This window comes from Prionailurus viverrinus, chromosome C2 (assembly GCF_022837055.1).
Source record: "Prionailurus viverrinus isolate Anna chromosome C2, UM_Priviv_1.0, whole genome shotgun sequence".
NCBI lineage: Eukaryota > Metazoa > Chordata > Mammalia > Carnivora > Felidae > Prionailurus > Prionailurus viverrinus.
Genome location: NC_062569.1, coordinates 118,031,604 through 118,059,317, shown reverse-complemented (window position 1 = coordinate 118,059,317; position 27,714 = coordinate 118,031,604). Strand labels below are relative to the sequence as shown.

The 27,714-nt window shown below is 36.3% G+C and overlaps 1 protein-coding gene across 6 annotated transcripts in view; it reads left to right on the top strand.

The window, feature by feature from the left end:
* EPHA3 (EPH receptor A3) overlaps positions 1 to 27,714 on the top strand; it is a 356,643-nt gene that overhangs the window by 199,498 nt on the left and 129,431 nt on the right. For all 6 annotated transcript variants that reach the window (XM_047875913.1, XM_047875912.1, XM_047875916.1 and 3 more), the window contains 2 exons: positions 25,537 to 25,692; positions 26,392 to 26,727. In XM_047875913.1, coding sequence (XP_047731869.1) covers positions 25,537 to 25,692; positions 26,392 to 26,727 — 492 coding nt within the window. The remainder of the gene's footprint in view (positions 1 to 25,536; positions 25,693 to 26,391; positions 26,728 to 27,714) is intronic.

Below are 27,714 nucleotides of genomic sequence, written 5' to 3'. Positions count from 1 at the left end.
GAGTGAAAGCTCGTGGAAATAAATTATGAAAGGATACAAATAAAGACACACATTTTCATGACTGTGCCTCATTTCCAGAGCCCGGTGATAGTCTTGCTGTTCTCAGCATGGTACTCAACGGTGACCTCATCGGTAATGTAAGATGCATTCAGCTATCTGGCACCTAGATGGCAGCCTGCAAACTATAAACACAGTGCCTTCAAATGGACCATAAAGCCTGACTAAAATCTACAAATTAGTAATAGAAATACCGTTACATCATCACATCATTTGGGTCCATCTAGCAAATTACTCCCTGATGTTTATATTTGAACAAAAAATTGTGTGTGTGTGTGTGTGTGTGTGTGTGTGTGTGTGTATGTGTGAAACATGTGAACGTGTGTACAAAACTTATTTTATTTTGTTTGTTCGAATGTACCATCTTATCACAGGCATGTATGCCAACAGGAAAATGGACTTGAGAAGGACAGTGTTGGGGAGCATGCTTTGATTGTGTCACTCATACTATGTAATGAGACATTTGGAACAAGAACCATAGTTGAGAACCCAGTGAACAAGAATAATTCAGTGCACCTCCAGGAATTAATAAAAGCTTTTTTGTCTTGTGGGTAATAGTCACTCACACAAATGTGTTACCATTGATCTGTTTTGGCAGTGACATTGAATCTTGTTTTAGGAGACGCTTCCCTAAGGTTGGATGAATATTGCTGTCTTTTGATTCAGGATGCTTAAAACCTGGGAAGAGAATTTTCTAAACAAACAAACAAACAAACAAAACAGGAGACAGTGTTATCTTCTTAACCATGTAAGCTTTAGCAGTTCAGGCAGAGGTCCTTCTCTTCAGGCCTTGCACTGGCCTTCCCTCACAGATAGCTTCACGGAAAGAAGCGAGTGAGACTCAAACTAAGATGGCTGGTGCTAGCACATTTAATTATGGTGGATGAAGCATGGTCTCAGATAAAGATTTATTCTCATTTTAGAACTTCGTATTCTAGTTGACATTATTCCTTAAGAATATAAATCTGGGATACAGGTTCCCTGAATTATCTGTAAACATTATCGTAAGAAAAACGTGCCCACTGAGGTGTTTGTCAGTCAAGAGATAGCTTGAGTTGGGTATCTGTCAACCCAGATATAGAAGCAGGGAAAATGGATGAGTCATATTTTTGCACCCACTGGAAATACCTTTCAGATTCTTAATATAAATATAAAAAGTATTCCTTGAAAGGATGCACACTGAAAGAGAAGCCCTCTTATAACCTACTCCTTACTGGAGAGCATTGTGAGGAAGAAAGTGTTTGTCAGTATTAACTCTTTCAAACCCTATAGCTTGGCACAAAAATAAACACAGGAGGAGAAAATCATCCTGAATTATGGATGTTTTGTCCTATTTTCATGGCACCAGGTGGGAGTGTTAACACTTAATCAGTCTCTCTGGCATTATTTCCCGTCCATATTGCCAACTTTATCACCGTGAAAGATGCTTTGATCCTCTTCTGTGGTGTCAAGAACAACAGGCCACAGCATCAATGACGTTCTAATCAGTGGGGCATCATTTCACATTACTTGTGATCAGATATGATATTTCACTAATGCATTTTGACAACATGTGGCCACAATACATGGGTCTCTCTTTCTCTCGGTATAGACATATGTGTGTAGATACATACACAGATATATATATGATATATACGATATCAGAGATACGATAATATAGAGATACGTATAATATAGAGATACGATAATAGAGATTAACCGCAAAGCACTTTTTTTTCCTCACCGTTTTAGATTTTGAAGGCAGAAATAGTCTCTTTAAAAATATGCTACAGCTTTCACCTTAAGAGTGCCTAATGTGCTCTTACAGAAAATGAACCACATCCATAGATTTGGGGCACACTTTATAGTTACATTTGTTAAAACAATGCCCTGACTGAAATGCTAAGAATTGAAAAATGCTAACATTGTCTATAAGTACCGATTGTGAAGTTTAACTGTAAAATAATAATAAAAGCTCCTTTCTAGGAGCTCCTGCTCTATGTTAACACTTCACGAATGGTCTTTCCAGTGTTCACAACTCTCTGAGGCAGACAATCTGTATTCAGTATGCACCTGTGGAGGGATAACTTCGAAGCGATCACTCAGAAGGCAGCCAAGCCCTGATTCTCCCAGAAATTCTCCACCATCTGCATGCACTTTCTACTGCTATTCAAGGCCACCCTCTCTCCCTTTTTAAAATCAACTTATCCAAATATGACATTATTCCTAAATTATGAAAATTATAAAACTAAAAATCGGGGGCAGTAATTATAAGAAAATTTTGCAATGTGATACAAAACGATGGGAACAGAAAGATTGAAATAATTTAAAACACCACCACAATTAGATTTTTTTCTTTGGAGTTGCCTTTTTTTTCTTTGTTTACTGTTTAATAATCAGTTAGGAAAGCTAGGAGGTATAGCATACTAGCAGAGAAGAAAAGAAAGAACTGATAAATATTAATGCGTTGTAGATCCACGACAGATTTGGAGCACAGGAAAATTTCACATCTAGGTATATTTGAATCAGGCTCTGTTTTGCCGAAGAGCAGGGCGTTACTGACAAATGAGGGTGGGAAAGGATGTGTGTAAAGAGATAGTTGAAGAAAAATAACAAAATTTTCTTAAAAAGTAACAACTTGCCTACTAGTTCCAAAAAAAACAGTCCTAACTATGTATCATGATAAAATATATCTTGATATACATTGACCTGTAAGGTCAGAACTATGAGATATTCCGGATAGAAAACAATTTTTGCATTAGAATATCAAAAGAATGTTAAGGCTTCCACATTTCCCCTACAAAAATGACACAGCTTTTATTTCTAATAGGGCAAACTATTAATATGAATGTATTCTATCTACTCAATATGTAAGACAGACTAGACATTTTCCTTAGATTATTTTTACAGTTAAAAAAAGAACATTTTGTATCAGACCAAAAATAATTCAAACAGATGAGGTAATGCATTCTTTTGCATCACTTCTACATAAGCAATACTCTTTGAGGTTTCTAAGTGGCTTAAAAGGCGATTTTATAGGTTGAAATATTGTCCTTCCTAGTTTTATGGCCAGAGCAAAACAGTACTTGTCTGGAATGCATATAATATTGCACACGGGGTTAATTAGGTTAGGGATGAATTAATTTGTAACAATTTCCGTTATTTGACAGGCATCAATAATATAGTATATTACTTGCATTCCAGACATCAGCATACTGCCATGACCCAGTCAGATTCAATTTGGGAAAATCTTGGATCATATGAATATTTTATTATTGATTTTTTGTAATATCATATTTTACAATCAGGCTTGGTTATAGAACACCATAATAACTTGAGGATATATTTTAGAAAGCTATACTGTTGATGAATGGAAACCATGTTTTCTGGAGTGAAATGGAAACTTACTCTTCTCTCCTTGAAATGAGATGTTAAGGTATAATATTGTACATTATTAACATCTATTAAAAATATTTCTTTTCTAAGCAATTTTCCCATCCTTTGATTGGATGTTTTTGTTATGGGGGAGGGCTGGGATATGATGACAGTTTGTATAACTTGGTTATCTTGGCTTCTTTTCAAACCCCTTCTGTTTTAGACTATTTCAGTTGAGTAATTTGACTTTTACTAAAAATCCCTCCATGCATCCAGGCCCTCATACCTTTGCACAAAATGATCAGATAAAATCTCTGACTTTGCACATACATGATGAAATGGCAGGCTAGCTTGATAAAGAAAGGATATGTTGTTTGTTCCTATGGTTAATTGCATTGTATCTCCAAACAAGAGCTTACATGCATCAAAAACCTAATTGTAGAACTTTTAGTTATGGAGAGGCCAAGCTGTATGTACTTACAATGTGTGAAGATGCAAAAATGACACAACTAGAGAATGACAGAGTTATGAAGCACAAGTTAATTTAAACAGTTTTGTGGAATCAGAATTACACACACACACACACACACACACACACACACACCCCTCCACAAGGAAATAACAAATGTCACTGTTCCTCAGGTTAAAGGTCTGATAGCTCAATCCACTCTTCCTCAGTTCTCACACTTTTCATATTTCATTCAGAATATTTTATTCTTGCCCATGCTTTTGTTGAAATTATTGACCCTAATACTCATGTATCCCATTCATCGCTCCCTATGTTTCCTTCCCAGTATCATTTCCTCTTTCCAGGTTCCAAAAAGTAGGCAGTTTTCCAAGCAAGCAAAGGGAAAATGAGAGAGAGAGAGAGAGAGAGAGAGAGAGAGAGAGAGAGAGAAGCCAAGGAACAGACTCAACAATAGACAACAAACTGATGGTTACCAGAGGGGAGGTGTAGGGGGTGAGGGTGGGAGGATAGGGGAAATTGGTTATGGGGATTGAGGAGTGTTGTCATGATGAACACCAGGTGATGTATGGAAATGTTGAATCCCTGTAATTTAGACCTGAAACTTATGTATTACACAATGTGTTAACTCTACTGGAATTAAAATAAAATAAAATATAAAAAAATAAAATAAAATAAAATAAAATAAAATAAAATAAAATAAAATAAAAACAAGCAAAAAACAAAATGTTGGCAGTTTTATAAATTTCTATTCCTAAGTGTAATTTCTCTCTTTCTTCAATTATTTTTTTCCCTGTAGACTCTAAGAGCTTTGGTTAGAGAGACTGAGAGTGGAAGTGGGGGCAGGAGAGGGATCAGGAAGGGAGCCCATACTGTGACATGATATGTGTGCTGGCCACCCAAAATGCACACACACACATACGCATACACATATGTCTGTCTGTATTAGAGTTAATTTGTCTCAATACGTATGAACTACCAACTTTGTATCAAGCAGTGTTAGGATATCTAATACACAAAGCTATATGGGACATAATTCCTCCTCTCAATGAATTTCCAATGTAATAGGGCTGAGAGCCCCACAGAGAGATAATGAGAACATAACATACTGAGATTGAAGCATACTCAGGTGTTAAAATTGCCAGCAGAAAAAAAACCACATAGTTAGTAAACCTGTCAGGATCATGACAAAACTAAAACTGGAAGAGGCTAAGCACAGTGGTGCCGCCCATCAGAACTCTGGCCAGAGGAGGGGCCTTGCCTCAGACTTGTCCTGTCAGGAGACAGGCTGATCCTTTGTGAAAATGGGGGCCTCAGATTGCACAAAATGATGCCATGAAATGTTGAAATAGCTTCTCTCTCTTTTAATGCTAAACAACCATGTGAATTCCCTATAAAGATAAGCAGGTTGTCAGTAGAGGCTCATGGGGTAACAGATTGCTCTTAATATGCTGCCTATAAATATCTGTAGAAACAAATTTGAAATAGCATCTTAGGTTTGGACGCTTGGGTGGCTCAGTCAGTTAAGTGTCCGAGTCTTGATTTCAGCTCAGGTCATGATCTCAGGGTTTCTGTCAGTGCAGAGCCTGCTTGGGATTCTGTCTCTCTGTTCCTCCTCTGCTTGTGCTCTCTCTCTCTCTCTCTCTCTCTCTCTCTCTCACTCGCTCTCAAAATAAAATATGAAAAATAAAATACTCTTAGGTTTATTTCTAAAATAATGGTGTACATGATATGCATATAAAATATTTATAAATAAGATTTTTCTGTTAATATAAAAAAATGTATGTACTTAAGCAATGACTATGTTCCAAATATTCAGAATTGTAATCACTAGAAATTTCTAACATTGAAAATTTTGCATAATTCTAAGAAGGGTAACGTATTGTTTTATTTGCATTGTTATACTACATGTCTTATTAGCAGTACTGTACCTAGAAGAATGACAGGCATACGTGCACGTACCTAGAATTCAAATAGAAAATAAGGGGGGAAACCAGATGCAAGTGCCAACTCCCTGCTGTTATCCTCCCACGACGCCCTAGCCTTTCACTTCATCTGGTGCAGCAGCATTTATGTGGCCTCCAGCTGTGGTCAGAATAGTGTTCATCTCATGCTATTCCCTAGTGTCCCAAAGGTGTTTAATTTTCAAGTTATCGTTGACACAGAGGAATAGAAATTCAGCAAATGAAAGAGTAACTTGAGATAAGAAACTAAAGGTGACTACAGGGATATTATCTTTGCTTTAGGGGAAACATATTTTCCGATGGATGTAATCATGGAACCATCTTGTGTCATTTTCTAATCCTGGGAGACCAATGCTAAATAGATGAGGAACTCTATTTATTCTGGGATATGGGATTTTAAATAAAAGAATCCTGTGATTCCTTTTAAGCCATGGAGCTACATGGCAAGGGTTTTTAATCCTTGTTTAAACTTAATTATATGCTTATTTAAGATCTTAATTACCAAAAATTAGTTTTAGGTTACCAACAATGAATATAGAGATACAACATCACAAAAAGTATCTTCAAGTCTTTAACAACTTCTGAAAAATCATCAATGGAATGTGCAAATATGTTACTATTGACTAAAAAGATACTTTATTCATGTGATGATGAAGTAACAACCTATCTATATGAATAAATGCTATAAATTTCTCTATAAAGTAAAATTAAAAAGGAATTCCTAAAATAGAATCACCGTCCTACTAGCTATTAAAAAGTCAATCCTGTACCCATAGTAATTGTTAGAGGAAAGAATGATGGATAATATAAATTCGGGAGAGCTGGGTTTTTTGTTTTGTTTTGTTTTGTTTTGTTTCTGTTTCTCCATGAGGAAATTCCTACCACTAGTTTGTCATGTTAGACTGTTCCCAGAGTTCAGAATGGTAACATGCATGTAGAGTAAAATGTTATCAAAACCATATGCATCCCAGGTTAAACTGACTTAGGAAAAATTTGCTAGTTGCTCAAAGTTCTAGGCTGTGAGCATAATGGAAGCAACAGGTAAGCTCAAGGAAGACTTGGTGTCAAGGTCTTGTCTACGACCTTCTGAGGCTGGGCTCTGGGACAAGTTCGCTCAACATAAGATAGCACCTAGCTGGATAGGTCCAGTCAGGACTAAAACACAGGTCTATTGCCTCTCAATCGGAGGCTGCTGTTCCTCCTACATCAAAGGATAGAGTTGAACATGGAAGCTGCACTTATACTTCAAACTAAAATGATAGTACGTTAAAATATTTAAATATTAAAATAAGTGAAAATAGTTTCTGCTCTGAGGAGTGTTCTGAAACCACTTTATTAATTCAGCGGTTCCTTTCAATGTCTGCTCTTCCTTTAGAAGTGCCAGAATATCCTACTTATTTGTTGATTGCTTGTGAGTCTGTGGAATGTTTAATTTATTACCAAGTGTGATTAAACCGAAAGGTTAGAGATAAACAGAAGGGAGTACAATAGAGCCTTGAAAACCAGTTTGGACAAAGGAGCAGGCTTTGAAGTATAAATAAATTACTGTATATAAAATGGAATCCTTAAATATTGAATTAATAAATGTTTTTACATAAGTAGACTTCATGTTGCGCTACTTTTGAAAAATCAAAAGAATGAGAAAAATGAGTTGAAAGAGCATTCTGTAAATGGTAGTAAGATTCTTGAAAGGATATTGTTTACAAAGCTGAGCTGCTGCTTCTATTTAGATGTATAAACATATCGGCCTCTTAAATCTATAATACCTTATCCAATGTGAGACTGAAGTATTCTATCTCTAAGGTTTCAATTGCCATAGACTTAAGTCTATAATTTTGGTAGAATTATATAAATTTTGGCATGAACTATTTAAATGAATCTCCTTTATTGGAAAAGTCTATTGGGAAAAAAAAAAGAAAACAAGCAATAACTGTACAAAAAAAAAAAAACAGTACATACTTATCTTATTCAGGAGAGTTTCCTATTTGGCACCAAGAATTATTCAAGTATCCATTGGGTCTTTAGAAATAAGTCTGTGATCACCTAAAAGAGCTGCCAATTATTGCCATATGTGAATGTGGTTTTTGTAATCTGGACACCTGTCCCCTAGGATTTGGACTAATAGCTCTAGCCTTTTACTTCTCATTAACTGTCAGAAAAGCTATCGGACAGGGGAGACATTGGTCAGTGCCAACATGATACAGATTTGGACAAGTGGCTGAAAGTTACAAAGCTCAGTATCACCTTAGCAAGAGTCTGTACTTATGGAGAAATAAGACTCAGGAAAACGAATGAATTTCAAAGTCAGATTAATTTTGGAGCTCAGTAAAAGAAAGATCCTTCAAGAAGTGAGGACAAGATGTGGAGGGAAGTCAGCCAAGTTTGTGTTTGCTAGTGCATATGGCAGCCAAAAAAATAAAAATAAAAATAAAACTGCCAGTATTGGGGGTGGGAAAAATGCATCTGAATAAAGAAGCAAAAAGGCTTTGAGCTACAAATTGGAGGTAATCATCTCAGTTTCCTCTGGGGGGACCCATTCTGTGTTGGTCCTTCCACCAGTAAATACAAAGATTTCAAAGGAGGATAAAGTTATTAGTAGCATGTAATGAGATGGACTGACATATCCACAAAGAACCAAGGGCAAAACATTGCTCTGGTTTGTCTATGTTAAATATAAGTTGCATAGATACAAGATATCTATGGAAATCTCCAGTGTCACCAAGTGGTAGTTGGAAATATTGGGTAGAGCAAAGGGCTGGCTGAATAACTATCAGTAATGTACTTGGACAAGAGGATGCTCTTTTGTGAAATATTTTTGTGAACCCTCTTAAAAAATACAGTTTTAATGGAGAAGGATATTGCAATAATATTTTAAGGAGAAACAAATGCCTAATATATCTCAAAAGTAGAAAATTAGGAAAAGGCAAATGTGGTTTAATGTTGTTCAAATACACTGAGAAATCTGTTGATTTATGTCATAGATTTTAGAAATGTTTGGGTACATCATGAATGTTTAAATATGTTTATAAATATATATTAATATTTACTAATTTATAATATGTACTTGAAACTTGCTATACTCTCGTTTAATTCTTATAAAATCCTGGTAGGATTCTTTTACTGTCCCCATTTGATAGATACAGAGAAACTGATATGAAGAGGCTTTGTAACTTGTTCAGTTATATAGGTAGCAATTGATAGAGTCAAGATTTGAACCTGAGCTGCCTGAAACTGTGTTCCTCACAATTACAATATGCACATCAAAAACGTATCTCCTGGGGCGCCTGGGTGGCGCAGTCGGTTAAGCGTCCGACTTCAGCCAGGTCACGATCTCACGGTCCGTGAGTTCGAGCCCCGCGTCAGCCTCTGGGCTGATGGCTCAGAGCCTGGAGCCTGTTTCCGATTCTGTGTCTCCCTCTCTCTCTGCCCCTCGCCCGTTCATGCTCTGTCTCTCTCTCTGTCCCAAAAATAAATACACGTTGAAAAAAAAAAACAAAAAAAAAGTATCTCCTATTAGGGGTGCCTAGGTGGCTCAGTCAGGTAAGCGTCCCGCTTTGACTCAGCTCATGATCTCATGATCTCCTGAGTTTGAGCCCTGCGTTGGGCTCATGCTGACAGCTCAGAGCCTGGAGCCTGCTTAGGATTCTGTGTCTCCGTCTCTCTGCCCCTCCCCCACTTGCACTCTGTCTCTGTCTCTCAAAAATAAATGAACATTAAACAAATGTTTTTTTTTAAATATCTCCTATTCATTTTCCAGCAATGGATGTTGCAATTTAAACTGTTGGTTCCTTGGTCATGATATATTTTTGTTGATATGCTCATAATTTTTCTCCTTTTTTGCTTTGGGATAAATAGTGTATAATGGTAAAATCAGGCAAATGTTGGAGTCCACAGAACACAGGTTTTCTATTTTGGAGTCCAAGTATCTGGTTCATGTACAAATCAAAATAAATATTCTATTCCGAGAAGAAACACCCAACTCAGTAAAGACAGTTTTTCTAATGTGTCTCTGACATGGAACCTTTCTTTACCAGTATTTTATTGTAATCTTTTTACATTAAAAGAAAAAAAAACTATATAGATTGCTTGATCATGTTGTCTTCTCTGGAAGCCCATATATATATTTTTTGGAAACCCATATTTTTGATAACTAATTTCATCTGTTGACAATAAACAAAAGCCTATAACAGAGAAAACTTAATTTGTAATTTTGCTTAACATGAGAATATTGGAGTCAGTTTATTTTTTAAATTTTTTTATTCCATCTTCACTTTTTTTTTTAATTTTTTTTGAAAGAGAGAGAGATAATCTTAAGCATACTTCACGTGCAGTGTAGAGCCCAACGTGGAGCTCAATCCCACAACCCTGGGATCGTGACCTGAGCTGAAATCAAAAGTCAGATGTTCAACTGACTGAGCCACCCAGGTGCCCTGGAATCAGTTTCTTTACAGTACAAATATGGTAAATGCTACACAGTTTAGTACAGCAAATGCTTACTTGGCTAACTCAGTGTAACATATGCAAACTTAAATTGTGTGTACTTACCCAAAAATTCATTCATTCCCTAACTCAGAAAATAGGAAGAACACCCAACAACTTGAACAAGAAACTCAGATGCCAGTTCTTAAGGTTTCTTCTACCTTATAATCTTCATCGATTCTATCTCCAAGATCTATCAATATTTTCTAGATAATATATCTCAAATGAATACAGTTCTTTCTATGATGATAACTATTTCTCTATCTATGTCATAACATCTCTAATTTGGGCTATTTTAGTGATCCCCTGTGTACTCCATTTTTGACTCAGTTCAATGCATTTGCCCCTAGGAACAAGAATGATCTCTTTGAAATGTAAATCTGATTATGGTATACCTCATGCATGAAACCTTTCAATGACTTCCCACAAAACTTACTATATAAAAACAAGCCCTTAATATAACCTTCACAGCACTGCATGGCCTAATTTGTCTGCATACCTCCCCAGACTAATTTGAGACTCTCTGTTTCAGCTTTACTTTTTTTCTTTCGTGTTCAAACTCTCAAAACTCTTGCCTCAAGGATTTCACCCCAAAATGATCTGTCGTCCATTTTTTGCTTCTGTCTTTTATATATCATATAAATCTTGTAATGTTTTTTATGTATCATGGAAAACGACAGTCCTTACTTTTAAGGTCAGATGGTATCCATATCATAATAATAATTATTATTCAACTGGAAGTCCTCTTACTCCTTTTTGTTCTAAACTAAATATGTTCATTTAGGGAAAAAAAGTTTCTTTAGGAAACATACCTCATGTTTTCTTTTACCCTAGGGATATTTGTTTAAACATAATTCAAGAATTTTTTTAAAAGATGTGTTTAGAAGAAACTGAGACAGGGGTACTTGGGTGGCTCAGTCAGTTGAGCATCTTGATTTGGGCTCAGGTCATGACCTCACAGTGATGAGATCAAGCCCCATATTGGGCTCTGGGCTGGGAGTGAAGCCTGGTTGGGCTTCCTTCCCTCTCTCTCTGCCCTTGTCCCCCACTTTCTCTCTCTCTCTCAAAAACAAAAAATTAAAAGAGGAAGAAATTGAGAGTTTCCTTTATTTCTAGCTTTAAAATACAACTTACAGGGGCACCTGGGTGGCTCAGTCGGTTAAGCGGCCGACTTCGGCTCAGGTCATGATCTCTCAGTCCGTGGGTTCGAGCCCCGCGTTGGGCTCTGTGCTGACAGCTCAGAGCCTGAAGCCTGTTTCGGATTCTGTGTCTCCCTCTCTCTGACCCTCCCCCATTCATGCTCTGTCTCTCTCTGTCTCAAAAATAAATAAACGTTAAAAAAAATTAAAAAAAAATAAAGTTAAATACAACTTACAATTACTATTAATCATATATATAATTACAAGTTAAGTATATATTACATATATTATATAGTTCTGCATTTAATACCTAATGGAACACATAATTTTTTTTAAAAAATTGTCCTTCTTCCATTTATTTTCATCATAAAGCTTTATAATTTGTTCACAGCATGAGAGTGATTCTTTAAAGGGAAATTTATTCCACTAAGATGTTTATGATTTGTTAAACCTAGTAATTGTGCATGGGAAATACTATAATGGGACATTACTATGGAGAGATGAATACAGCTTTCATTCTTCTCTCAAAATGTATTGGTTGCTTTTTGTGAGCCAAGCATTCTAGTAGGTCGCAAGGGATAAAGGTGGAGGGGGGGGATCCATGAAGTGCTTATTATCTTATCTCACCACAGTAATAATATTGAGTTTTAAAGAGCAGAATGTTATTGATACATATGTTTTATGAAAGCATGATTAGATCGTCAGTATTTAGTTTGTATGTGGTTCTGGTACTACATTGCTGTTACAAGGCATATCAATTATCAACTGAGTTGAACACAGTTTGGGAAGAAGGATTTCAGATAGTAGGAATTTCTCTGGCCGGTAAGAATGCAGATTGTGAAATGTGAAGACAGGTCAGAATGGGTTCTGGATGTGCCCTTGGGTGACTTCAGACATTACTGAACATGAACTGAATTTCTTTTAGTCACAAAAATTTATTTTTTGTTCTAGGTGTAGCTCCCTACTATATATCAAATAAACTGAAAGTATTATGAAACTAAGATTTCCTTAGAAGGAAAATGGTATGGATCCAGCTGTTACAAATTATGTGCAGGCATTTTCAGTGTACTGTTTTCTAGTCCTAATTAATGAAAATTTTATTGGTTTCTAAATCTGTTGTTAGTTAGTTGGGCTTAATGTGTAATCAGAGTGACAAGTACAGATTGGGGGCAGTGCAAAAGACTTTGCTAGGCATCCGAAGTGCATCAAATCTACCCCAAAGTCTTGGGAAAAGTGCTCACTTTTCCACTCTTGTTTGTATTCTGAGCATTTGCTCTTCAGTATACACCTTGCAGAATTCCAAATACTATGTTATATTTTAGTGAAAATTACCTCTCAACTGTGTAATAGACAAGGTTGAATATTTTACTTTCCTCGGCTGCTTGAGAGTTCTTAATGTCCAGGAGACTAAAGCAATAAAGTGGAATTGCATTAGCCCTTTTAATTTTTTATTGGAAACTATTTAAGGGTTTGCCTTTTTCCCCCTACACAATAAAGCTCCTTGTTTCAGCTGGTAACATAGAGAAAGTAGAAAATTTATTCTATGGTGAGCAGGCAGACTCCTCTGCAAAGGCATCCCACTCACAAATAGCTTTCTAATAGACCTACAACAGTGAAGCATTCCCTCGTCCTGGTGACCAGAACTGTCTTCCATCAGAGCCATTCACCTGGCTAGACATAGGCTTGAGATTATTGTTGAAGAAAACTACTATCGACAATTACTGCAGTAAAATGAAGTAAGCAATTCACTGTGTGCCCAGTAAAATCTGTCTGCTATCTTTATAGTCAAACTATGTAACTTTTTTTTTGTTAATTTTAGGGTGCTGGATTTACTGCCAATCCTCCATCAGATACCACTTTTACATTTTACAGAACGAGAAGTCAGCGGATACAAAACACCTAAGTATCTGTGTCTAGGAAATCCTCAGCCTTAGATTTCGTTTCTGCTTACAACAACACTTAATGGGATGAACAGTCAGTGCACTAATATCATTAAGCCTCAGTCATCTCCTCAGGAAAAATAGATAATAGTGTCTCACATGATCACTGTAAGCACAGAGGTGAAATACAAGTGCAGTGCTAGACATGGAGATTTTCGGTAAGGCATTTGTTATATTACTCAGAGGTGCAAACTCTTCAAGTAGATAGATCTGGGGTAGGTGCTGCAAACTGATAATGCAATCTGCATCGATTTTCCTTCTTTTGTCTTTTTCTTTTTTTCCCAATCTTTATTTAAATTCCAGTTAGTTAACATACAGTGTAAAGTTAGTTTCAGATGTAGTTTAGTGATGCATCATTTACATACAATGTAATGTATGCCTGAGTTTTCAAAGGTTGCTGGGTTAAGATGTGACTTAATGTCCCATCCCCTGTCCAATCCTTCACCTCTCTATCCTCATGTCTGAAACCTAAACCCCTAAATTTGCAGAATATAAGAAGACAATTATCCTAAATGAATTCTCAAGTCAATCAACACACTTTTAAATAGTAACTCCAAAGAGTAGGTAGAATATATTGATCTCTGGATTGAAGAAATACTTGCAAAATCTTGTCAGTGGTTTTAATTACAAACACACACACACATACACACTCCTACATGCAGACCCCTTTCTCCTTCCTTCCCTCCCTCCCCCTTCTCTTTCTCTCTTTATCTCCCCACTACCCACTCACTTCAAGGGTGGCAACTCTAAGCATAGGTGACCAAATCTGAAACTCTGTAAAATGATCAAATAAAGTGAATGAAAATGGCAGACATCCTCCCACTTTTGTTCTTCATTCATCCTTATGTTCCAAACTTCTAATGTGTCCGAGTTATTTGTACTAGAAAGGTGATACATGTTTGCCAGCTATAAGTAATGCGGTTTAATATTTCCTCTGTAATATTTTCTTTTCTTTCTCCCATTCTCTCTGCCCTTTAATTCTCTCTTCCTCTTAGATGAATGTAAGTTAATTTAATCTTCTTACCCTTTTTATTCAATCATCTATCTCCCAAGTTGCATGTAAAGTTCTAGGATAATATAGTGTTAACAATGCTGAAAAAAAGGGTTGTGCCTATATTTAGAAATTAACCACTATAAAATTTTTTTTCTAATTTTTATTCACTTTTGAGAGACAGACAGACAGACAGAGCATGAGCAGGGGAGGGCAGAGAGAGAGGGAGACACAGAATCTGAAGCAAGCTCCAGCCATCAGCACAGAGCACATGGCTCTGTGCTGAGCCATCAGCACAGAGCTCCATATGAGGCTCCAGCTCACAGACCGTGAGATCATGACCTGAGCCAATTTCAGACACTAAACCGGCTGAGCCACCCAGGTGCCCCCAAAAGTAACCACTTTAAGGAATTCAAGCCTATTCTTTTTATTTTCATAATGCCATCAAATACTGTTATCTATTGCTGTGTCTCCTGCCTATGAGATTCTTCCCTGTATTTTGAGAAGTTTATTTCTACCTTAATTAGGGAGTAGGGAGAGAGATTTTGTATTTTTGACATACATATTAGAATAGATGTACATATGTCAAACCTTATAGTGCCCTTTTTTTCTTTGAAAACTTCGTATTCTTATGAAAAAAGTATTTTTTCTTGAATAGGATGGAATTGATTTTATGTAAAATTCAAATATATAGACATGCTGTCCTATACAGTTATGTACATTCATGTCTTTCCTGAACAGTTTCAAATAGATGATTGGTTGAAATTTTTATGAAACACTTACTTGGCTAATAGTGTTGTTGATCCCATGGGCATCTGTTTATGGTCATCTATTTACTTTTCGTGTTTTCTTGAGAAATCCATTCTTACCCAGCTAGGGAATGAAATTTCAGAATATGCTGAGTAGAAATCTGTTTTCATCTTGGAACAAATATTTACTTTAAACATAAAAATGAAATGAAGAAAAAAAACCTAGAATTACACGAATTCATTTTTTCTTCTATGTTACCTTACAAATATTAGCCATTTGTAAATATTCAAAGCAAATATTGAATACTTTTAAATTGCACACTTCTAGTTGATAATATTTTGTGATCATAAACTGAATACTTAACATATAAATGACACATTACTGGTTTATTTTAAATCCCTCACTTGTTTTTAAAGTTTATTTATTTATTTTGAGAGACAGAGAGTGAGCAAGGGAGGGGCAGAGACATAAGCAGAGACAGAATCCCAAACAAGCTCCACTCTGTCAGTGCAGTGCTCAATGCGGGATTCGATCTCATTAACCATGAGATCATGATCTGAGCCAAAATCAAGAGTCAGAGGCTTAACCAACTGAGCCATCCAGGTGCCCCATAAACCCATTATTTGACCACAATATTGTCAGTCATTTTAATAAATTTCACAAAATAAAAATGGAATGGAAAACTGATAGATTATAAGATGTGTTGAAGTATAAATTTGAAAGTTGCAGAGGTGTTTCCTCAGGAAAAAAAAGGACATTATTTTAAAATAAACTAACCTAAAAAGTAAAGCAAGTCTAAAGGACCTCTGATACAATATAATGATGTCACCATTTCTCAAAATTCTATATGGTGATCTCTTTTGGAGAGTGTATAGTTAATGATATAACTAAGAGGGCAAATATTTTTGCATCATGTCTTATAGCATTCACAGAATTTTGTTTTGTTTTGTTTTTCCTCTGAGTTTTCTACTTTTTATAGGTTCCCTTTAAATTCAGGATTTAAAAAAATTGTATTGTTTTCTGTATAAATGTTCCTAAATGAGATATAGTTACTTGAGATAAAAAATGTGAAATTCACTGGGGTGCCTGGGTGGCTCAGTCAGTTAAGCGTCCGACTTCAGCTCAGGTCATGATCTCATGGTTAGTGACTTCGAGTCCTGCGTAGGACTCTGAGCTGACAGCGCAGAGACTGAAGCCTGCTTCAGATTCTGAGTCTCCCTCTCTCTCTCTGCCCCTCCCCAGCTTGTACACTCTCTCTCTCTCTCTCTCTCTCTCTCAAAAAGTAACCATTAAAAATTTTTTTTTGAAATGTGAAATTCACATTAGTGAAGCTACCCACATTCGCGGTCGACAGTAATTTCTCCCATGTTGCATTTTTTTAAAGAAAAGAGAATAAAAAGGGAACAGAGCGGTAGAATAGAAACAAGAACTAGTAAAAACCGTGGTGAGAGTGTGTGTGTGTACATGTGTGTGTGCATTTTTGAGTGAGAGTGTGCTTTTGATGTATAAATCCAAGCCACACATGTAGTATGCATAGTTAGTTTCTTACTTTCCTGACGTGAGCCTAAAGCTCATGACTTGTGTCTCAAACTCCTACTCTGGGTGATTTCAAATCTATTTTGGAAATTCCATTTTCCTAAAATTATTTCATGTATTTATTTTTCCTGAAATTTGTATATAATGGTAAATACTGGAGTGGTGACTTCTCCATGCTCTAGCTATGGTTCCAGTGCAGCCTGGAAGATCCTAATCTGTTGTAGGGCCTACTGAAACATAGAGGTGACTTACCTCCTCCAAAACCCCTTCCTAGAAATAGTTTTCTTAGATATCCCACTGCTCTTCAGGTCTGAAGAACACTTCTGGCACTGTTCCGAAAGAACAGGCTGTCTCTCAGTATACCTGAGTATAGATTTGGGCCCTATTCATTTTAGGGCCATATACATGATTTTGTCTTTCATATCCCCCCCCTCCCCCTTTTTTAGTATTTACCTATTCATTACATACACCTTCCTGTGAATTTGTAAACTTAGTTAATGGGACTTGTTCTCTGGCCATTGATAATTAAGGATAGAAAACTTAGCTAGTGCAACTCTTAAGAAACACAGCTCTTCCTTGAAGGTGGAGGGCAACTGAAAAGCCGGCAGAACACAACAACATCCTTAGGATCTGGGGCTGTTTTAGTATTCTCTTTGTGGTGAGCGTATTATTGGACATATTTCAGTTTTACTGACACCTGTCTTGCTAAATCTGATGGAACAACAACAAACACAATAAAGTCTTGTTACTCGGCTATCTTTGAGCCACACTAGATTGTGATTGATTCTGTTGTGTTTAATGGTATGGTGGCATTTTGCCTTAGGCCTTTTTTATTGAACAGTGGAAGGAACAGAAGAAGGAAACACTTGATCACTTTGTAAATGCTGCACATTGCAGGCAGGGTTTAATGACTGAACGTTGCCACTTCCAGTGTATTGAAATGCCTGGGCCTTGCCTCAAAGCATTGTACCTCTATTCAAATGGCAAAGAATAGAGTTCCTGTAAGATTGTGGAGTGCAGCTCATTTTGGGAATAAACAGTTGCTTTGACCTTGTACCGGCAAATAGACCCTGTCAGGCCTGGAATTGCAAGGCCAGGAAATCATCTGTTTAGTCAGTGCTGGTTCTGGTCATTAGTTTGTGTTTATGGCTGGGAATTGATAATATAGCCCTGTGTATATGGAGCTAAAGTCTGAATACTAAAAGGGACCTATTTACCAACAGCTTTATTTTTTAATTTAAAGTTAATTCAAATTGAAATGAGCCTTTTAACCCTTAATTAGGACCATGTTTTCTCTTAAAAGTCAACCACATTAGTCAACTGGAGACAAAATTCACTTTGCAATTGAAAGGCTGTCTACTTTCTTTCAACAGTAGCCACCATGGTTTACTAAGTGCATTGGTTTTCCTTTCACTATGGTAACTTGACCCATTCTCAGTATCAGCCTGGCTCAAACCCATCAATTAGGACTTAGAGGAAAGTGTGCTATGTAATTTGGGAATAAGGCCAAGATTCTTTCTTGAAGCTTTTTTTGTAATTATTATTTATTGTATACACAGTGCACATAATACTCTCTATTTCATACTTTTTCTTTGTTATTTTCCAAAGCTGATAGTTTGTTATTTTACCCCCCTATTGACCTGCAATATTTAGTTCCCGTTTTATTGTTACTTCTTCATAAATACGGAATCAGCAGATTCCCAAAATATTTTTAACTCATTCACTACAAATTGGTATTATTTTGGCTTCCTTCTATTATATTATTCACATTTTTAGTGTTTCTCAATAGCAAATTAACATTTGGCAGGGGCTTTCTCATTTTTGTTCCACTGTGGCCTATCTTGGGGTTTTTCAAAAAGTTTTGGGGTTTATTCTCAGTAACTCAGCACTTAAAATAAGGGAACTAAAATCTAGACTAGCAAGGAAAAGACAAGTAAAACCTCACTGCAGATTAACAGAAGAGAAATGTATTCTCTTGAACTGTGTTTTCAATAGTGTGCTCATTTCCCTTGTCATTAAAAAAGAAAAAGAAAACGCATCATCTTACAAAATTAAAGAGAATAATTAATATCAATATTTTTATGCATTGCCATAAGATTCCCCAACTTTTAAACATCCTACTCTATCTGAAATGTACATAAAATCAAATATAGACTTACTGTGCTATTGGTGAAGCTGAAACTATAAAACAGGGAATTATCTGGTGGTCAATTTATTTTTCAATGCATTCAATCATGAAATCAGTACATCCTTTGAATACATTCTGCTCTGACACAGAAAAAACACTGAAAAGAGCAAAAACCTGTCATTTCTTTTTCAAGTATATTTCTTCAAAGTTAGAAGAGAACCTCCTTTGTCTTGTTACCCTATGTGGTTTTATAATTTCAGTGGCTAATTTTAATCCTTAAAGCAGGGATGAAAGTGAAGATACTTTGATATACAGTATTTATTTTGTCTTTCTACTTAGAAAGTTGTAAGAATTCTACTAATTTTGGTACACAAAGTATTAACCGTTCAGAGTGTCAACCTGACGAGTTGTTAGAGGTAAGCTAGCCAATGTCCAGCATCCAATAAATGAAAAATTAGAAGCATAGAGAGGATAACTGATTGCAAGGTCTCATTCACTTCAAAAATGCATCTTATCAACTGCTAGGTTCTAGACATGGAGCTAGACGCTGGGCATACAAAATGAATAGGAAGTAACTGTCTCTGGATTGCTCAGAGTCTAACCTAGGAACACATAGTAACTACAAAAATGGAACTTCAGACTTATTTCTAGAACAGGAAGTCACTTTCCCAAAGACCTCATTAAAATTTGAATACACCTGGACAGTGACTTTGAGATAACACCTATTTAGGAGAAAAGATTACATCAAAACTTGCATTTCCTACTACCTAGTCCAGAGCTCTTCCTATAAGATGCTGAAAACAACTTAATGTGTTGCGTTAAAAAGAAGAGAAACTGAAGAATTTCTTGGTGAAGATAACACTAAAGTGTATTGAAATTGTCTTAGCAATTACACTTTCTTTTTTTTTTTAATTTTTTTTTTCAACGTTTATTTATTTTGGGGACAGAGAGAGACAGAGCATGAACGGGGGAGGGGCAGAGAGAGAGGGAGACACAGAATCGGAAACAGGCTCCAGGCTCTGAGCCATCAGCCCAGAGCCTGACGCGGGGCTCGAACTCGCGGACCACGAGATCGTGACCTGGCTGAAGTCGGACGCTCAACCGACTGCGCCACCCAGGCGCCCCAACAATTACACTTTCAAGGGAGGAGATCCATTTCTAAAATAACCGTGTCATATAGAATTGAGCTTTTTAAAGCTAAGATTATAACTTCTATCACTGTAGGACCAGACACAATAAAGTGTCTTGGTCATTTTGGAGATTAGCACATATGTGTTAGAGGAATATCGATACACAAAACCCAAACACTATCTGAACAAGTCTCATTATTTAGTAAATCCATGGTGATATCCAGTAAGGTTTGAGGAAGTGATACCTCTGGCTTTTAATGGCTATTAATTTATATTCATGGATCATCCTCCTTTTATTTACGAACACAAAATCAAAGATGAGAGTTCCTGCCACACTTAACTACTTCGAAAATCTTCATTACAGGAAGGGAATAAAACATTTATGGGAACACAAAAACAAGGGCGGCAGTTTGCCTCAAACAGTATTAAACTGTTGAGGTACTCCTTGGTTTGCCCACCCTGAGACTGAAATCTGTAAATAGTTTTACCAGTGTTCTTACCAGTCAAACACTGATAAAATTATAACCTAGGTTACCTGAAGAAATCTGTAAATCAGAGAGTTCTGTCATTTTGGCAGCAGGTTTTGAATATGTGTATACCTATCTTACTTAAGTATTGCTTTAGTAGCTGGCTTGCACCAGGGAAGATCTTAACTATTTAGCATATTATTATTATTATTATTATTATTATTATTATTATTTTAAAACTTAAGAGCACCTGGGTGGTTCAGTCCGTTAAGCATCTGACTTCAGCTCAGGTCATGATCTCATGGCTTGTGAGTTCCAGCCCGTGTCAGGCTCTGTGCTGACAGCTCAGAGCCTGAGCCTGCTTTGGATTCTCTGTCTCCCTCTCTCTGTCCACCCGCCCCCATCACCACCCCACTCACACTCTGTCTCTCTCTCTCTCTCTCTCTCTCAAAAATGAATAAACATTTAAAAAAAAACCTTAAAACTGTATATATCTGAATCACTACTCTTTTTGCCTGTTTTTTTTCCTTGATATTCTATAGTAAGTTGACTAAGATTTCCCATGAGTAAGAGAAAAACATTACTTTCTATTCCTTTACCTGATTTTTTATATGCTGAACCTTTCAGTCTCTGAAATAATACTTAAGTGAAAGAAATGTGCAGATTGCTTTATCACTAGTTTTACATTCAAGGATAAAGGAAGTTCTTTGAAATTACAGTCATTGCTTTTACCACTCAAAGCAAGATACTAAAATACAAGTATTTATGCCCCTTAGAGGTAAAATTTCACATTCATTCAGGAGGATTTTTTTGAAAGACGAACAAAGTACAATAGATAGATAGGTATTTAAGCACAAATCAACTTCAAGGAAAGGAGATTATTTACTGGGAAAAATTCAAAAGTAAGTACTTTATGTAAAGAATTTCTCCATACGCATTTAAAGAGAGTGTTCCCTAACAGTGTAATTTTACTAGTGGATATAAATTATTCATTCATATTCTCAAATTTTTTTAACAATTTTGGTAAAAGATTTAAAGATCCTGCTTGTAGCAAGAAAGAAAAATGTACTTGTATGTCTCCTATAGGTAGCGGGCCGTGCTGTTCCTGAGGTTGGCAGACTCTGTTCTTCAAGCAAAAACACACTTACCCATCTTCCCGTAATAATGTTAGACGTCAAACAGAAAATCCTAGAGAAAGGCGAGAAAACATTACCCTTTCTGAAATAGTTTCTTACTAGGAGTAGATGACAGAAGACTTGGCATTCATTTAATTAAATAAGTTTTAGATGACAATTCTTCAGTGTCATAGCAGCAGCTTAGAATTTTAGAAAAATAATTCATGGTTCTAGAGAATAATTTGCTTTCAATAAGCATTCTATATAAAATTAAAAGCCAAAAAATCTCTTACATGTTATTAAATGTTTATTTATTTTGAGGGGGGGTGAGCAGGAGGGGGCAGAGAGATAGGGAGAGAGAGGGTGAATCCCAATCAGGCTCCACACTCAGCATGGAACCCAACACAGGGCTCAGTCTCCCAACAGTGAGATTATAAACTGAGCCAAAACCAAGAGTCAGATGCTTAACCCACTGAGCCATCCAGGTGCCCCTTCTCTTTCAGATTATACCACGAATTCTTTGTTATCTTGGAGATGCTACTTTTTCTGTGTATGCTCTAATTGCCCATTCTGTAAAATTAGTAGAGTAACATCTGTTCCAGTGATTTTGACACAACTGCTGTGAGATTCAGTTGAGACGGTACATATGAAAGCTTTTCAGAAAGAGTAAAGATGTCTACAAAATTTAGGGTATTGTTATATAATCTATCATTGTGTTCTGCATATAGTTGAAACTTGATAAATATCAACAAATTGGATAGGTAAAGCCTATCAGCAAGCTACCAGGTGCTGGAAGATACAGAGTAGAGGCTGTCCCTGTGTGTCATCCAAAGTCCTGGAGCTCTGGGTCCTCAGACATATAACGCACAGACTGGCCAGTGTGATTTATTGGGATCTTCTTAGCTCCATTAGTCTATAATTCTATTTAGTACCTCTCAACTGCATTCTCTGCTTGTCTTAGATCCTTTGGAAATACTTTCTGCTGTAGTGATAAAAAAAAACTTGCCCATGGAGAGCTACACAAATAGGGTGTTATTCTTCTGACATTCTAAGAAATATTGAGAGAGGTGCTAGCTGAATCAGCAAGTGCAGATTACACATCTAATTTTCTTGGCCTTTAACTTATTGTCACATGTAAACCATTATGCCAAGAATCAATGCTGGAATTATATAGGTAGAATGGCTTCTGTTACATTTGGACCATCTTCTTAGGAAAAAAAAAAGATATTTTAATGGCTTTCATCAGATTTCTGTTTGTATCTCTTTGCCCATCTTTGGGCTATCACTCTGGCCATCCATAACTATTTGCAATTATGTCTGTGTAAGGGAGGACTTGGCAGAGTGTGATTGTGAACAAAATCAAAATTCTGTGAGCAAGCAGAAAGCAGATTTAGGTGTTTAGTATGCAACCAACAGTACCCATCAAGTTCCTCTACTTAACCGCTTGTCTTTTCCTGTTGATCTATTTGTGTATTTAATTATGCTACTTACAGGCCTTTTGCTATCCTTTCATGATCTTTCTCAAGTGAAATTCCTTCTCTGTATTTCCTCCAACAGCTCAATCAGAATGGAATGTTTGCTCCTTGGGGCCTGTGTCAAATGTCTGGTGCCCTCTTTCAATTTCAATTGCAAGGGCCCTTTTAAGGTGGACAGAACTAGGGACATTTGTATCTTCAAGGCTAACAAAAAGCCTGAAGAAGAGTAAATGATTAACAGATATTTATTAAGCAGAATGTATGTGTGTCTACCTATCTTTTACTATTATTATATCTAAGGTTATTTAATCATTTAGATAAAGTCTAGTTACTAGTTTGTGTCACATTCTTAACTTAAAGGTTTATTGACTATAGCTACTTTCAAGTTATTATTAGAAGTCCTGTGCTGTAGCTAAGAAATGATTATATGATTTGCCTTTTCTTTAAATATCAGAGTATAGCCATTTATAATATTGACAAAAAGTGATTGTTTAGTGAATACCTTTATGCTAAATGTTGTAAAAACCATAAAAACCTCAAATAAAAACATACAGATAAATTTACAAGCAACCAAAACACAAAATACACTGGAACAGTGCAACTCTATCTTTTAAACACTTGAGCATTGCCATCTTGCAAACCTAAAGGCACTCAGTGAGCTAAATTGAAACCAGAAGTTAAGTGCTTAGTTTGTTTATACTTTATATCATTTCCCCTAGAGGCGATATGACATGAGATATGAGTGGAAGTTTCTAACCAATGCTTAGGAAGAATGATCAAAAGTTTATGAGCCTACTCCATGTTTGGTCAGGGCAATAGAATTTATCTGAGTGGCTCTCAATGTGGCACCAAAAGTTGTTCCATTTAATGTAAGATAGTCCTAGAGTGGCCATTCTTGATAGAAACTATAAAACAGCAAGACTAGATTAATGATTGCTATAATTTTAAGTTATTTTAATTGTTTATCTTGATAGTATATTTCCCTTGACAGTGTATTTCTCAAGAAACATTCAGTAGGAAGATACACTGTTATGGATGTAAAGTGTTACCTTTCAAAATGCATTTAATGATTATAAAAGTTAAGATTTGTTCACACAGGCTTTACTTGAATGCAAATAACCTGTTATTCACAATATGAAGCTGACATAGGAAAATTCTGGGATTCAGATCACCTACAGGGCATATTTTACACATAAGTGCTTTAAACCATCACATCTCAACATAGCATTGAAATTGAGTTTTAGAAATTTAAGAAATCATTGACTTCCAGAGATACTCTGTAGGAAACCTAAAAAATGTGGATGCTGATTTTATTTATTTATTTATTTATAATTTTTTTTAATTTTTATTTATTTTTGAGAGAGAGAAAGAGTGCAAGCAGGGGAGGGGTGGAGAGAGAGGGAAACACAGAATCCAAAGCAGGCTCCAGGCTCTGAGCTGTCAGCACAGGGCCCAACGCGGGGCTCAAACTCACAAACCATGAGATCATGGCCTGAGCCAAAGTCGGCCACTTAACCTATGAGCCACCCAAGTGCCCCTGGACTCTGATTTTAATCCTCAAAGCAATGTCAAGAGACTTCTTGCTAAGATTTTCACTATGATTTCAGTTCTCCATGTAATTCTGAAAATAGATCACATAAACCATTACAGCATTTTGAATTTTACATCAGATTAAACAAAAGCAATACAGTAGAGGCGTATTTCTGTAAAAGCAATAAATATATAAAGAATACTAAATGGGCATCTGAAATCAATATTTCATGACCGGTTCATGGAGCTCAACAAAACATGTCATTCAGAGATGGCCAGAAAGAAAGAAGAGGAAAACAGTTATTTAGAAAGCTTTAATCTAGTAATTATTTACAAGTAGATCAGTTTAAATAGAAATTATACATCACTATGTTTCTGAAAGACAGGCAAGGAAATTTTTAAAAACCTTCAGTGTAGGCCACGGCTGTAGAAGTTACAGCACTGGAACGACACTGTCAAGGCAGAAAAAAAAAAATAGCTCATGAGAACCGATGCATCAAGAATCTTAAAACAAGGAAGCCATGATTTCTTCCTTTCAGTTGCTTACAATTTGTGGGGAGGGAGCCGTATACACAGAAATCAATTAGAGAGAGAGTGAGTGTGTAATGTAGTGCTAACTGCACGCAGATAATGTACACATTGCATCATGTTTTAAAAGGGAATGGCTACATGATGACATGGCTTTGCTGTATTTTTCTCCACAAATAGTTCAATGCCAAGCAAAGCTGTGAAAACATGAGCTGGAAATTTCATCACACTCTAGTGCCAAAATAATCTAAATCTTCAGGGTTTTTTTTTCCCTTTAACATTTGGTGCGAATTCAAAAGTATATATGTGGAGAAACTACACTGGGTCACATTATTTGCTTCTGTAAATTCTGGAAGGAAAAAAAAATGGATTTTTTTTTTATTCCTAATGAATTCTTCCCCTAACATTCTGAAATCTGTTTTATGTGTTTTGAAAAATACGCTTTCAAAATTATCACCGAATCTTAAAAGAGTGATTTTGTTTGTAGCTTGCCGACCAGGTTTCTACAAGGCTTCGGATGGTAATGTGAAATGTGCCAAGTGCCCACCGCACAGTTCTACCCACGAAGATGGTTCAGTGAACTGCAGGTGTGAGAATAAGTACTTCCGAGCAGACAAAGACCCTCCATCCATGGCTTGTACCCGTGAGTAGTTTTGCTGCAACCCATGCCTCCATGTTTCTTTTATTTTGTGGTTTTTTTTTTCCTTCTGGTTATTGTGCTTCTTTCTTCTTTTTTTAAAGCATTTGGCCCATTTCCTTCCGTTTTCCGTGTGCAAATTGAAAGCTTTCTCTGCTTCACTCTCCATGCTGGCTCACCACAAATGCAACATTTATCACGCAAAATGAATTAGTTTTTAAAGCACTTCCTGCAACAGGACCCCCAGAAAGAAAGAAAGTTTTCTGTATCTTGGTTTAGATCCTGTATTACATTTGACAGAATAGGGGAGGTTATAGTCATGGGATTTGTGTTTTTACATTTCTATTCCCTCACGTTACTTGTAGGTCATAGGTCATAGGGAAAAAGGACTAAGATTTATAAAACTAATAGTAAAGTTTTCATAACTATTCACAAGGGCATTGAATTTAGTAGTAAATTCCCTCATTGGACTTTGTGAATGTATCTTCAACTTTGAGTCAAAACTCCCCCGCCCATGGCTTGGGGACGATAGTGCTCTTGAAGCCATGTGTCTATAATCTCATGGATCCTCTAAGGACGAATTAAAAGTATATAATAGAGACAAGATGGTTATTTACCTCTTTTGGTTCCATTGTAAATTATCTATTTCCCTTGTAGTAGAAAACAGAAGTGAGGCTCATTAATCTTTGTTGAACTACTTTGCAGGACCTCCATCTGCACCAAGAAATGTTATCTCTAACATAAACGAGACCTCGGTCATCCTGGACTGGAGTTGGCCCCTGGACACAGGAGGCCGGAAAGATGTTACCTTCAACATCATATGTAAAAAATGTGGGTGGAATGTAAAACAGTGTGAGCCATGCAGCCCAAATGTCCGCTTCCTCCCTCGACAGTTCGGACTCACCAACACCACAGTGACAGTGACAGACCTCCTGGCACATACTAACTACACCTTTGAGATCGATGCCATTAACGGGGTGTCAGAGCTGAGCTCACCACCAAGACAGTTCGCTGCAGTCAGCATCACAACCAACCAGGCTGGTGAGTACGTGCTCGATGCTTTCTGCTCCCGCCATCTCAGAGCCAAGTCATGATTTTGACAGTGTGCAAAAAAGAGTGGGGAAAGCAAAGGTTTGAAAGAGTCCCAGAATGTTCTCTTCTGTCACGTTTAAGCAGTTATGCTACGTTCAATACCTCAGTTTAATTCTTCAAGTAGGAATAAGTCATATTTATTAGATGATTTTAAACTAGTTTAATCCCTTGTTTTTCAATTTGGAATATTTAAATAACCGCGGCTCTGCATATGGTTCTTGTGGGGCTCCTTGAAACATTTTGATATTCCAAAGAACTTAACAGACATTGAACCTTAGTTTGCAGAAGGTTATATAGGATACCTAAAACTACAAAATATCTTTACCTTAGTTATAATTATATCATATTTTTATATAGTTATTCTGTTGCTTTATGTTCCTCTGAAGCTCTAAGTATTATAGCTCAGATACAGATAATTCTGATTAATTAAAAATAAGAAAATAAATCCATTTTATTTGATAGATATAATTTGTATTTAAAAATTCAAAGTAGGGAATTTGTGGAGAAGCATGGTGAAAAGAGGTCTTAGTAGAGAACAGTTGGAATCACTGACCTAAAAATGTTTGCAAATATAAATTACTTTTATATCTTGTATATTTCCTGCTGACCATCTTTTCCCAGTTAAAACAAAACACTATATTGGCAGGTTGTAAGCAAAGGCCCTTTAATATGGAATGGAAAAATGAAACAACAAGCAAATTTCTCACCTTTCTTTATCTTACATCCACAATATTTCTCTTTTCTTCACTGTTAGTAAATCTTGTTCTTTTAATCACCCCTTAAATCTTCTATATGTTTTTTCATTCTCTGATAATTCTTACGATTTTTTTAGTATGGCTTTTTTTTTTCAACAGTGTAGTGTCCAGAATTACTGATGAGACTTTAGTTGTGATTCTCTGAAACATGTGGAAGGGTTACTCTACACAGTATATGCAA